Source organism: Peromyscus californicus, unplaced genomic scaffold, assembly GCF_007827085.1.
Source record: "Peromyscus californicus insignis strain IS unplaced genomic scaffold, ASM782708v3 Scaffold_11__1_contigs__length_118956290, whole genome shotgun sequence".
NCBI lineage: Eukaryota > Metazoa > Chordata > Mammalia > Rodentia > Cricetidae > Peromyscus > Peromyscus californicus.
Window position 1 is genome coordinate 62,740,897 of NW_026294402.1, and position 13,696 is coordinate 62,754,592.

At 41.5% G+C, this 13,696-nt stretch overlaps 1 protein-coding gene across 4 annotated transcripts in view; it reads left to right on the forward strand.

The window, feature by feature from the left end:
- The window catches only part of Vps13c (vacuolar protein sorting 13 homolog C), a 158,229-nt gene that overhangs the window by 2,580 nt on the left and 141,953 nt on the right, over window positions 1-13,696 (forward strand). For all 4 annotated transcript variants that reach the window (XM_052713287.1, XM_052713296.1, XM_052713302.1 and 1 more), the window contains exons 2-3: window positions 9,555-9,598; window positions 12,116-12,158. In XM_052713287.1, the coding sequence (XP_052569247.1) occupies window positions 9,555-9,598; window positions 12,116-12,158 (87 nt within the window). The remainder of the gene's footprint in view (window positions 1-9,554; window positions 9,599-12,115; window positions 12,159-13,696) is intronic.

Below are 13,696 nucleotides of genomic sequence, written 5' to 3' on the forward strand. Positions count from 1 at the left end.
GTCTGCTCGCAGCTCAGCTCCTGTAAAGTTTCACTAACGGTTCCTGGAAGTCATGTGCTTAGTAGTTGTTGCTCAACAAGTTGTTTTAGCCCTGATTCTCCTTAAAACAGAAATAAGATAAGTAGTCTGAGTTGACTGTTACTCTGACAATACCGCTGGAGAAACTCGTATTAACCTTTTTTGGGGGGGGTTAATATCAAGTGGGAATATTAATGAAATCGTTGATAAGATATCCATGGTATTGACAAAGCTTTTCAAGAAAATTTGAAAATTATATATTGTCTTATTTGAAAACTATATGTGTGCTAGCAGACAAAATTTATGTGTCACTGATTTTTTTTCCTTCAAGTTTTGCCTGTTCAAGATTTTAGAACAGGAGGGTTCTTCTTGTAGAAGTTTCACATATTTAGTCTTTTTGTTCTTTAGAGAATAGGTTGGTAAATCTTAACTGGCATATTAGACTAACACAAAGCAGTAAGTAGTTCAGTGTCAGGATGGGAGGGCTGTTCGGCAGTGCCTAAAATGCTTTTGGTTCAGCAGGCGTGTATTAGATAGATCCTAGGGCTACTGCTAAAAACATCCAGCAGTGTGAGAGATGGACAGTCTCTAGCAAAGGGTTGTCCAGCCCTGCGTGGTAGTTGAGGAACTGGTCTAAGGTGAAAATGGAGATTGTGTCCTGCATGTAATGAGACCTATTGGGTAGACAGATTTTAGTAAGGAGTAAAAGAGGATCTAGAGAAAGTACGTTACCCCGAAGAAATTTCCAACAAGAGAAACAGGTATCTTAAACGACTGACATGTATCATGTCCGTAAAAGTGCATGATCTTTGCTTGGATGTGCCCAGGGGGTTTTGAGAATCAAAATATGGTGTTACCATAGTTTGAAAAACATTGTACTAGGCCTATGAGACATCCACACAATGAGAGCCACGATGAAGAAGAAAAGTGTAGCTTGAAAAGACGGAGAAAGAGTTATCAGAAAGGCTAGAATCAGGTTATATATTCCGGATATTGCTTTTAAATGGAAGAAAAAGCAAGGCCAGCCAGACAGCTCAGTGGGTAAGTATGCTTGCTGCCAAGCCTGAGTACCAGAGTTCACTCCCTGGGATGCACATGGTAGGAGAGAATCGGCTCTTATATGTTCTCCTCTGACCTCCACAATCACATGTGCTTCCCAATATATAAATAAAGTAATAATTTTTTAACTGAAGAAACAAAACCAATAATAATAATAATAATAATAATAATAATAATAATAATAATAATAAACTTCAGAGGGACACAAAGCCATTTCTTCAAAGATTAATGCCAAACAATTCTTAAATATTTTGAAAGTGGTTTAGGCAAAATGCCTTTTAAAAACTTGCTGCTGTAGAAACAGGCCTCAGTTACTCACTAGTTATAGGATCCAGGAGAAAAACATTTTAATTCTCTAAGCCTCAGTTTCCTGATCTGTAAAGAGAACATACAACACTCAGTGTCTGTGATGGAAGTCTAAGAAAGTCCTTTGTACCTGTTAGTGATGGGTGGTAATGGTGGGTGGGACAGGCTGCTGCTGCATTTTCTGAAGCATGCTTCCTCTAACATAGTACATCTGTTAACATCATCCATGCTTGTAAATATATTTTATCCAACCCCCCCCATTCTTAAAAAGCAAGGAAACTTTTTGCAGTTGGTTTTATACATGACAGTGCTTGAGTTTTCTGTAGCAGTGTGTAGGGCAGCCTTCAAAGCCTCAGACATATGCCTGGTGGGCAGGTACTGCCAGATGAGAATGTTTATCTAGGCTTTTGATCCCCACAAACTGGTACCAACAGATAAATTACACAGCCCTTAGCTGTTTGAGAGGTATCCAGGATTTAATTGTTTTAAGAGTAACATGTTTCTAAAACTGGGTGTCGAAATGTCAGATCTTTTGTAACTTGAGTTCAGCAGGAGTGTTGCAATGTAGGATCTGCCAATTTTGATTTTTCAAAGTTATTTACTGTGGAGGACCAGGAACAGCCTCCATTTCAGATTCTGTGGCTCTCACTTCCCTTAAACCCCTAGACATGGTGTGTAGGATCCCAGGGGTGGCTGTGGTGCCCAGGGACAGGAACCAGGGTGTAGTGTACACAAAGTTCACAACCCTGTAAGCCAGGCTCTGGGGTGCAGTTTCAGGTCCTGTCCTTCTTCCCTGTCAGCCCACAGTTATGGGTGGAGTTCCTATTCCAAATACTGGGGACTAAATCATAGATCCTGAACTTTATTTTCCAGTATTTGGAATGTTTGTAAGTGTATAATGTGATTTCTTGGGGATGACATCCATGTTAGCATAAAATTCAATTTTATTTCATACACATATCGTGCATATAGCCTACAGTTATTCTCAGCATGCTGCGTTTTGACGGTAGTGTGCCATGCAAGATTGGGTGTGTACGTTTTCTGTCTATGGCAACAAGTCAGCACCCAAAGGGTTTGGATTCGGGAGCGTTTTAGATTTGAGATTAGTGATGCTTAGCTTGTCTTGTTGGCAGAGAGCAGCCCGTGGAAGGAGATTGAGCACTGGGCACACACCAAGGATGAGGAAACGGGACAGGAAGTTAATCTTCCACCAGGTGTAGGGCTTTTGGCAGGTCACCGAGGGGAAGCCAGCCATTTGCTTCTTCTCTGCCAATGAATGGGGTGAGCGGCGGGTCTTCTCTGACTGTAAGCACCTGTGGGTTGAGCAAGGCTGGAGCGGCCTGAGCCGCCCTTAGGGAAGTGCTGCTGCCCTGTCTGCAGCCAGTGTGAGGCATGCTGGACCAGTGCACAGTTGTTCTGTCTTTCCTTCTTCCTCCCAGACCGATGGTGAAGAGCCAGTCACAGAATGTGATAAGATAAAGAAGTTGCATCTACTATAGGACGGCCCAGCAGGGTGCCAGAGGGCAGCCGGAGAAAGACAGAAAAAACCAGGCGTTTGATTTATTTTTACTTTCTTTAGCCTCATTATATAAAACACCGTAGTGTCTAAGTACTTCTAAACCCATTGAAGGAGTGTTTTTATTTTTTTAAGAATTTTATTTTATTTCATGTAAGTGTTTTGACTGCATGTATGTGTCTGAACCATGTTCCTGCGTTGCCCATGGAGGCCAGATGTGGGTGTCTGATTTTCTGGAATTGGAGTTAGGGATGGTTGTGAGCCCCCATGTGGGTGGTGGGAACTGAACTTGGGTCCCTAGTAAGAGCAGTGAGTGCTCTTAACCACTGAGCCATCACGTCCCCAGCCCCAGAGGGAGATTCCCCCACCCTTTCCTTAGTCAACGTTTGGTATAGTGGAGGCAACATTAGCTTATCTTGTATCACATAAAATTAACAAAAATAATGCATTAGGGTAGGATAACATATCAAAGCGGTGCTTGAAAAGCTAAGTGGGATACACCTTCCCATGTATTTCAGTAGCATCATCATTAGTTAAAAATCCACTCCTTTTCTAGAAATAGAGCTGGAAGTTGGAGCTTTGAAACCATTTGCTAGGAAGCTGTGCAGAGTGCCTTGGGTTTTGGGCTCTGTGGTGTTTGAAAGGAGAAAGCCTTGGTGACATCACAGGTCTCTGTTTTTCTCTGCCAAGACTTCCTTTCTCCTGCACAGCAAACCTCAATGGAAACAATCTGGGTTGGTTCAATTTGGAGTCAGATAGTTCGATTCATTTGGAATGAATTGGTACAATATTTCCTTCGGTGTCTGTGACAACATGAGTCATTAAAATAAATTGATTCATGCTTTTGCAGACTGCTTAATGGTTGAGCTCATTTGCTTGGGAGATGAGCGTCAGTAAACATTTGATCCAAGTGCTGTAGATACATCAAAGAGATCTGGAAAAGTCACATAGCACTCACTATATAGGTGTTTGTCATTGTTTTAGGACATGTGGCTAGATTAGGGCCTGGTATTTTTATTTCTTGCCGTTTCTGTTGTTGTTGTGTCAGAGTTTGGATGAATCTTTATGTTTTATATTAAGAACTGACCAGGGAATCAGGAGACACAGGCTCTATTCTTAGTACAGTGGCACAGTCATTTTATAACCTTGGAGAAACCACCCCATGTGCTCAAACACCGGCTTCTTCATGTGACCGTGTGAAGGGGGTGGGGTGAGATCTGCGTGGTCCTGGAGTAGTTCTGGAATGTAGCCTGGGAACCCTGTTAGAGATAAGGTCTAGCATGGTCATCTACAGTGCCATTTCCTGTGTCCCCGAGGAACTGTCTCTTCCGGTGCTCCTGCTGTAATCCTCTGACTCCACCCTTTTCACTTCTTTCTGGATTTTTCTATAACCCCTACAATGTAGAGACCCAGAGTGCCACCACCAGGCTTCTCAGGGCAGAGTCTGGTTATTGCTTGGTGAACGAAGCAGATTTCTCCGGTGGGATTGGACCCTCTACCTGTTCTACTCTGCTGTCTGGCAGAGACCATGGTGTGCTGAAACATGGCATTGAGTATCAAAAGACCTAGTGTTGGCTTTTCCATGTGTAGGCCTTTCATTTAGCCTCAAGAAACCTGTTTCTCTTTCTTGATGTGTACCACCTGCCTCCTGTCTGTGAGGATCCGGATCCAACACATCTGAGTATAGATTTTGAAATATTAATTGATGGCCTCATTCGAGTTCTTTCTGTCCTGTAGTTAGTGCATTCTAAGGCAATTAAGCCACTGTTTATTGAGTACCAGTGATGAGGGCACTGGTAGGGAGTTCATACTTGTGTTGGGGATTTATGTAAACTTAAGTGTTAAGTACTGTAAGGGAGATACAGCCTAAGCCTCTGTGAAAACCTGGAGAGATGATTTCTGCTTGAAAGTATTTTTTTTCCTTTCTATTTGTTTTTTGAGACAGTCTTATGTAGCCCAGGCCAGTCTCAAACTCCCTACGTAGCCAAGGATGACCTAGGACTTTCGATGCCCCTTCCTTTGTTCAGTATTGGAATTACAGGTGTGTGCCAGCACACCAGATCTGTGTTTGCTGCTTGCGATAGAACCAGAACTTCATGCATGCTAGGCAAGCACTCTGTTTAGTAATTGAGCTGAGTCCTCAGCCCTTTTTGTTTCTTAGTCATGTAGCCCAGGTCTCCTTGAGCTCACAGGGTAGCTCAGGCTGGCTTTGCTGTCCTGATCCTCTTGCCTCTACCTTGTTCTCCCTCTACCTGGGAGAACAGGCATGTGTCACCAGACCCGGAGCAACACTGTGTTTTCTCTGTTTACTTTGTAGATGACTACGTGTTTAAAAGCTATTCTTGGACTTAGAACTTAGGCAAGCCTGTTCCACGTTAGGAGAGTTCCATAGGATTTAAAAAATAAATTGAGCGTTTGCATGTATGTGTGTGCACTGTGTGTGTGCCTGATACCTGTAGAGACCAGGAGGCCAGAGAGGGCACTGGATCCCACTGGGGCCAGAATTGCAGGTGGCTGTGAGCTGCCCAGTGCTGGACACTGAACCTGGGTCCTCTGCAAGAGCAACAAGTGCTCTTAACCACTCTGCATCTCTCCAGCCCCTCTGTTTTTCTATTCACTATATTGACCTGGTTGTCTCTTATAATTTAATAATTGCCTCTTTTTTTAAAGATGGTGTTACTTGCTAATTTAACGGACTTGCTTTCATGTCTACCTTTAATTCATTGGCAAGGATTATTTTATACCTTCTGGTTCAGGTTTACCATGTTAACATACCCTTCAGACTTGGCTCTGAAGCTTGAAACTGTAACTCTCAGCAGTGTGAGCTCGTGCAAAATGTCTGGAGCCTTTTAGTGTGCACGGAGTGGGCTCTCCTTCAAAGCTGGACTCCTGCACTCCACTCCTTACCCAGATCCTTTAGTCCACTTCACAGAGCGCCTTTCCCGTGTCTCCCCGGACATCTGTGGACTTGAGGCTAAGTGCCACCTGATGGCATGCTTGGCCTTCGTGTTTTCCTTGCGGGTAGAGTGTAGCGTGTCCATTTCCCAACGTTCAGCCTCCTGACTTTGTTTCTTTTCGTTATTTTAAAGACAAGACACAATTATTTAGTCTTTGCTTTTTTTTTTTCCCCCTAGAAACTTCCTGTGTCCTCTAAGTGTTCCTATCTCTGGTGATCTAGCTAAACAGGAAAGTTACTTCTGTGTGTTTGGAATTACTATTTCTGGAAGGAAACACCATCTTTTTTTCTTTTTTTTTGATATTTTTCACCGGTACTCAGTTCAGTATGAAATGGCTGATTTTTAGGTGGGATGTGTTTCAGTCTTACAAACTATTTAAGGGGAAGATTCTGCGTTCCTGGGCCGTGGAATGGAACGGATGCACATGTACCTGTCAGAACAGCATGCACCTTGTTGGCGAGTTGGGTGGTGCTTTACCTCTCCGGGGCCCTGGCTACTGGTTGAGGGATGGACGCACTTTCCCCCATTCGCTGGGATGCTGCCAGTCTGCAAGGTGCTGGTTTTCCTTCCTCCCTTGGTATTGGACTAGTGGCTCCTCCTGTAGTGCAAATAGCTGCAGAATGATATCGCTATGGCTACCGTTTGTATCGTTTATCCAGGAAGTATGAGCAGGCCTAGCTAGTTCTTTGTTAGTTGTATGTGTCTGCAAGTAAAGTAGATGTAAGGTATGGGGAAGAATTCATATGCAAACATTGAGGCAAATTAAACTTAGAATTTACCTTTGCTTTATTTTTTATTTCCTCATTTCCCCTATTTTGTGTCATGATTTTACTTAAAAATAACCTGGTAATTACAAAAATTGGAAAATACTGAAGACGGTTAATAAAAAAGCCATCCTTTGTCCCACCATTAGTGATCATCACTTATAGTATTCTGTTAGGTTTTTTTTTTTTTTTTTTTTTTGTGTGTGATTATTTATTTTTTGTTTTTACATCCTTACTGCTCCCTCCCTCCTCTCCTCCCAGTCTCTCCCTTCACCTCCCTCTTTCCCCTCATCCACTCCTCCTCTTCTATGTCTCTTAGAAAAGGGTGGGTCTCCAGTGATTATCAGCCAGCCGGGATATATCAAGTTGCTATTCTGTCAGGTTTTTTTTTTTCCTTCTGTGACAGGTTTCTTTGTGTAGCCTGGAACTCGATCTAAAGTCCAGGCTGGCCTCGAACTCACAGAGATCTCCCTGCCTCTGTCTCCCAAGTGCTGGGATTAAAGGCGTGTGCCACCATTGCCCTGCTATTCTGTCAGTTTTTTTTTTTTTTTGGTTTTTCGAGATAGGGTTTCTCTGTGTAGCTTTGCGCCTTTCCTGGAACTCACTTGGTAGCCCAGGCTGGCCTCGAACTCACAGAGATCCGCCTGCCTCTGCCTCCCGAGTGCTGGGATTAAAGGCGTGCGCCACCACCGCCCGGCTATTCTGTCAGTTTTTAAAATGTACTTCTTTGAACCTTGTTTGCCACGTTGGCAGTGGTCAGTGCCTGTTAGTTCATTGTAGAACCACAGGTCACTGTAGTAGAGACAGCCCTGTTTTCACATGCATGTTTCTATATAGTCACATTTGTATGTTACGTGCACGTTACTGTCTTACCAACTGTGAAAATGTCATTTTCAGTGTGGATGATCTGCGCATTCATTGAGAGTCTCTGGGTGGAACGGTCAGGACTCATGAGCAGGTTCAGGATCTCTGGTCACCCTAGAGCTTGTTAGACTACTCTGAATGGCTGAAGAGAGGTGTGTGTGCACATCCCTTCTGTTGGCTCAAAGGTGGGGGGGCTTCAGTGTAATTCCGTGTAAGACATCACGTGATATAGTTAAACACAGAGCTGTGTACTTCTGTAATCTTAGAGAATGTGCTCACTAAGAATGACTTCTCTGGGTTAGAGAAATAGCTCAGTGGTTAAGAGCACCGTGGCTGCTCTTGCAAAGGACCTGGGTTCAATTCCTAGCACCCACATAGCCTCTCTGTCTGTCCAGTTTCAGGGGATTTAGCACCCTCTTATGGCCTGCATGGGCATTGCATGGGGTTCACAGCGAGCATGAAGGCAGACCACCTAAACACATTTAAAAAAGATTCCTCCTTGGCTTGATCTGTTTGGGAGGCACCCAGGCAGTGGGACCAGATCTTGTGCTCATTGCATGAGTTGGCTGTTTGAAACCTGGGGCCTATGCAGGATTGTTTGGCTCGGCCTGGGAGGAGGGGACTAGACCTACCTGGACTGAGTCTACCAGGTTGACCTCAGTCTGTGGGGAAGGCTTTGCCCTGGAGGAGATGGGAATGGGGGGGGGGGTTGGGGGGAAGGTGAGGGGGACGGGAGGGGGGAGAACAAGGGAATCCGTGGCTGATATGTAGAACTGAATTGTATTGCAAAATAAATTAATAAAAAAAAAATAATAGGCAGATCATTTTAGTAGCTAATATATATAATTTGTCAGGTGATTTTCAGATTTTATGGTATAAAAATCACTAATAAAATACTAAACTTGAGAGTTAGAGAAATGGCTCAACAGTTGCTGCTTTTGCAGAGAACCTGAGCTCATTTCTTAGCACCTACATGAGGTGACTCTCAAGTACCTATAATTCCACCCACTGAGAATCTGACACTTTCTTCTGGCCTCCATGGGCAGACACATACATATGGCATATTCACAATATAGAAATGAATAAAATAAATATTTTTGAAAAAAAAAAAAAGATTCCTCCAAGAGCTGATTACTCTTCTAGGATTACCCTCTGATTTTTATGTTTGCCAGTGGTGCCTTTCTTTCAGTCTGGCTCCAGATTTAGTCTTTACTGTGACGGCCCCTGTTTGACACTAAAGTTACTGCCTTATTTTAGGTAGATATGTATGTATGTATGTATGTATGTATGTATGTATGTATGTATGTATGACTTTGGGAGAGGGACTTACTCTGTAGTTCAAGGTGGCTTGGAATTCCCTGTCTAGTCCACACTGCTCTCAAACTGATAGCGGACCTCAGCCTTAGCCTCCTAAGTGCTGAGGTCACAGGCTTATACCACCATACCTGGCCGTCCCAGGCTTTACCTTCTCCCAAGTGCTGAGGTCACGGGCTTATACCACCACACCTGGCCGTCCCAGGCTTTATTCTCTTTCTTGCTGTACTGTGGAGACTGCCTGACAGTCAAACTCTTTCCCTCCTCTCTAAATACAAAGCTGAAGTATTTCCTGCCCATTCCTGGGGGGTGGGGATGGGGGTGGGGGCGACTTCCCTGCTTCTCTGCCTTTCTTGTAGCTTTCAACAATTGTCTTAGAAAAATTGGAATATTCCATATACAGAGGAAGCACATATTATTCATAGAAGTGGCGTTGTGGTGGCACAGCTTACATTTGTTTGGTTTCTGTTTGTCGGTGTTTTGCACACACACGCACATATATGGTTTTAGAAATTGTATCAGTCTGGGTGGTGTGTAGCCTTTAGTAAACACTATTCTGTAAACATTTTTGCCTGTCCTCCATTGCTTTGTTCTGTAATGCAGGTATGTTCTGGCCTGTGCCTCCTGCTGGACCTTGAGTCCTCACATTCTTCCATCTGTGTCCTTAGCGCTAGCTTTGCATCCTTGGTGTTTGGTAGATGTGGCACGTTATACTAATGGCTGTATTAATGTTACGTTGTTTCTTGTCTTTTACAGGTAATGTGGCTTTAGATAATCTGCAGATAAAAGAAAATGCTCTGGTAAGGGTTATTATTTTTTTTTAAGTTATGCTTAATAGCTCAGTTAATTTGCAGGCTCTTAGAAATGTTTGGTTACTAGGCATCTGTACCAGGTACCAGATAAAGTGACTGAGTCACTCCAAGCTGGGTTCCTTATTTAACTATTTGCCATTGGAAATTATGGATTAAAGATTTACAGTTTTCCGCAAATGATCAAAATAATATTTTCTTTTTTCTTTTGCAAAATGTTATTTCCATGACTTAATTGGATTGTATAGCTTTTTAGTATTTTTTGCAAAATGGTTTGTTCCATGACCTAATTGTATAGCTTTGCTGTCTCCATTTGTCTTACAGAAATATTTTTCTTCAGATTATCCTTAGACATTTTCCAGGCAAATTAGGGCTTGGTGCTAACCCGTGATCTAAATGATATGGAAGTAATGCCGTGACAGGGTAGCCAGGGTGTACTGAGGTAACAGTAAGGTAGGACTGGCACTTTAGCTTTAGGGAGGAATTTGCATCATTTGCTGTTGTTAAGCTAAAGGCAAGTAGCATTCACCCTTCCCATACCCAGTGAGGTTCAGTTTAACATGTTATGCAAATCTGTAGCCAGAAATTTCTCTGGTCCTGCCTGCCCCCCCCCCCCCCCAAATTGGGACAAATCTCTCCTACCTGCACGTCCCACAGCTGCTGGGTCAAGTAAACACACAGAGGCTTACATTATTTACAAACTGTATGGCCTATGGGTAAGGCTTCTTGTTAGCTAGCTCTTATAACTTAACTCAACCCATTTCCATTAATCTATACAGAACTGAAGTCTGTGATATCTCTTAAGAATTCATCATATTTCAGATTTCCTGCATGCATGCTTGTATGCATGTGTGCGTACATGCTTCTTTTTCTTTTTTTGAGATAGGGTCTCGTGTAGATAATGTTAGCTACAAATTCACTACCTAGTTAAGGCTTACCTTGAATTCCTAATCCTCCTGCTTCCATTTCTCAAATGCCGAGATTACAAGCTTGTGCTAGATTTTCTTTTTTCTCAGTTTCAGTTTCCTAATGTGCTTGAGCACTGGTTCAGTAGCAGAACCTGCCGTGGCCTTGTGGCTTGCCGAGATGAGAAAGAGAGCCTGGCACATTGGAAATACTCAGAGTAGTTAACTGTCCCCCCTGACTGCAGGTGGCATGCCTCCATTTTTAACATTTTATTTAAAAATTTAGAATGTAACAATTCTGTTGCTAGAGGTTAGAGTCAAGTTCATTTTTTCTCAATTTATGAGAAGATTTTGTAAGCAAATAAGTATAAATACAACTGTGGGCACAGTATTCATTAACATCTCCAAAAGACAGATTGAGCTGTCAGCCAAATTTGAGTTCTGGTTAAAATTAAGATAAGTTACTTTATAATTTATAGACTTTATGACTTAAAACTAGCCCCCTTTCACAATATAACCAAATCAGTTTTATTTATGTATTTTTTAAAAATAGTTTTGTGGATTGAATCTATGTCTTTCTGTGCTGGGCAGGTGCTTTCACACTGTGCTGTTTCCCTAGCCTGAAGTTTTGCTTGGGAATGGGAACTTTATTCATTGTTAAAATTATTCCAGGAGAATAAAAATGAGCACAGAGCTGGGACAGTGGTGGCGCACACCTTTAATCCCAGCACTTGGGAGGCAGAGCCAGGCGAATCTCTGTGAGTCCGAGGCTAGCCTGGGCTACATAGTGAGTTCCAGGGTAGGCTCCAAAGCTACACAGAGAAAACATGTCTCAAAAAACCAAAAAAAAAAAAAAAAAAAAAAAAAGCAGGGGACAGCATTTATTAGGTGACTTATGTTGAACATGCCTGTCCTGACCCCTGGAGAACAGAGTCACCGCTTATTCCAATTCTTTTGTCAAAGGTGCTGTGATCAGTTCCTCTGCACCTAGAGTGTTTGTAGAATTGTTTGATCATGAACTTGGATTCATAGTTAATTGAACCCTACAGTATTGTAGTTGAGTGTTCAAATAGTCACAGTATTCATACATGTTAAGTAATAACTAACAGCAAGTCTGCACTGACTGGTTAAAGTTGAATAATTCTGAAGATTTGTCCTCTTTATGAATGAGAGTTATGGCAAAAGTTATTGCTGTTGGTTGGCATGTATAATATCTCAGAGGAATTATAGTTTGGTAAATAGTATGTTAGAGCCTTCTTTTCAGGGGGTTTTGTTTACTCATTTGCTAAATGTATTAGCTGAAAGAATTATTCAGTGATTGTTTTTAGTGACATAAGCATATGGCCTCTGTTCTTTCCCATTCCATGCATATCAGATAAACAACGTCCATCTGTTTCATTTATTAAAATAACCTGTTCGTACAATTATTTTCCTTACGAACTCCTTTCTATTTATAATTTTGCTTCTCTGTGACTTCTTTATGTAAAACTACCATTTAATGAAGCATTCATAGCCATGAATTACTCAACTGTTTACTGTTGATGTACAGAAGTGATTTGGGGGTTGCTTAAAGAAGTCCTGTCATTTTTTCTTTCTTCTGAAGAGTGAATTGGATGTTCCTTTCAAAGTCAAGGCTGGCCAAATTGGTAAGTACTTCACTCCTCATTGAATTACTTAGTCCTTTGGAGTTCTTGTTTTACCCAAGAAGTCACCTTTGCTTTACCAAAAGTGGGGGAAGTTTTTTGGTTTATTTTCAGAGTTTAGTTATTTAGAAATAATTAATTTCAGAGTTCTAAACCTAATGTGCATCATATATGATACTTAAGTATTTTTTTTTAAAACAAAGGGATAGAAAATTACTCTTTAAAAATGGAAGGACATTTGAACTGTGATGGTCACGACCTCCAGGCTTTGGCTTTACTACATAAAACATCTTTGGTTTCAAAGCTGATAACCTGGTTTCCTATACATTTTCTTTATATATGTGAAAGTCATACAATTTAAAACTCTGTTGACTAGACTGTAAATGAAGCCATTTCCCTCATGTTTGTTCACCCATTTTCACTTGATGTGTTATGCAGCAGTGTGGTATGGAGGATATGATTTGGTAAGTACGAAGTCTCCTTCCTTGCAGCTAAACTCTTATCTGTCATCCATAACTCAGCATATGTGTCTGCTGAAGAAAATTTTCAATAGGAGATTTAATCTACAGAGCTCTCTCAAATAATCCATGTGACCTAGTTTTACTTTAACTTAAAGAAACAGAAATGTCTATCTGTATCTATCACTTATTTGTCTAGCATCTATTATCTATCTATCTATCTATTTATCTATCTATCTATCTATCTACCTACCTACCTATCCTTCCTATCTGTCTATCATCTATCTATTGATCATCTACTATCTCTCTATCTCTTTGTATCTATCTTATCTATCTATCTATCTATCTATCTATCTATCTATCTATCTATCTAATCTGTCTATCTATCCCATCTGTCTGTCTGTCTGTGCATCCACCCACCCATCCATCCATCCATCCATCCATCCATCCATCATCTATCTATCATCTACCATCTATTTCTCTATCTCTCTTTGTATCTGTCTCTCTGTCTGTCTATCTCTCTATCATCTATCCATCATATCATCTATCTGTCTCTCTAGGTGGGTTACTGTTACTTTAGAATTTGACTTAAAGACTCATTTGTCCACTCCTCCCCTACTGCTAGGTTACATTATTTTCCTTCTTCAATCACTATTCTGCTAAATTTTAGGACTTTGTTCTTTACTGCTTTAGCATCATTTCCACCTTTTATTGAAAATAGATGTTTTTCTCACATAATACATCCTGATTACCATTTTCCCTCCCTCTGATCTTCCCAGTTCTTCCCACCTCCTCTCACATCTGGATCCAGTCTCTTTCTGTCTCTCATTAGAAAACAAACAGGCTTCTAAAGGATAATAATATAATAAATATAAACTAATCTAACAAAACTTAACACATTGGAATTGGATAAAACAAACAGAAGGAAAAGAGCCCAAGAGAAGGCACAAGAATCAGATGCCCACTCATGTGCATGTTTAGGGATCCCATGAAAACACTAAACTGGAATCCATAATACATATGTAGAAGACCTTGTACAGACCCATGCAGACCCTGTACATGTTTCCTCAGTCTCTGTGAGTT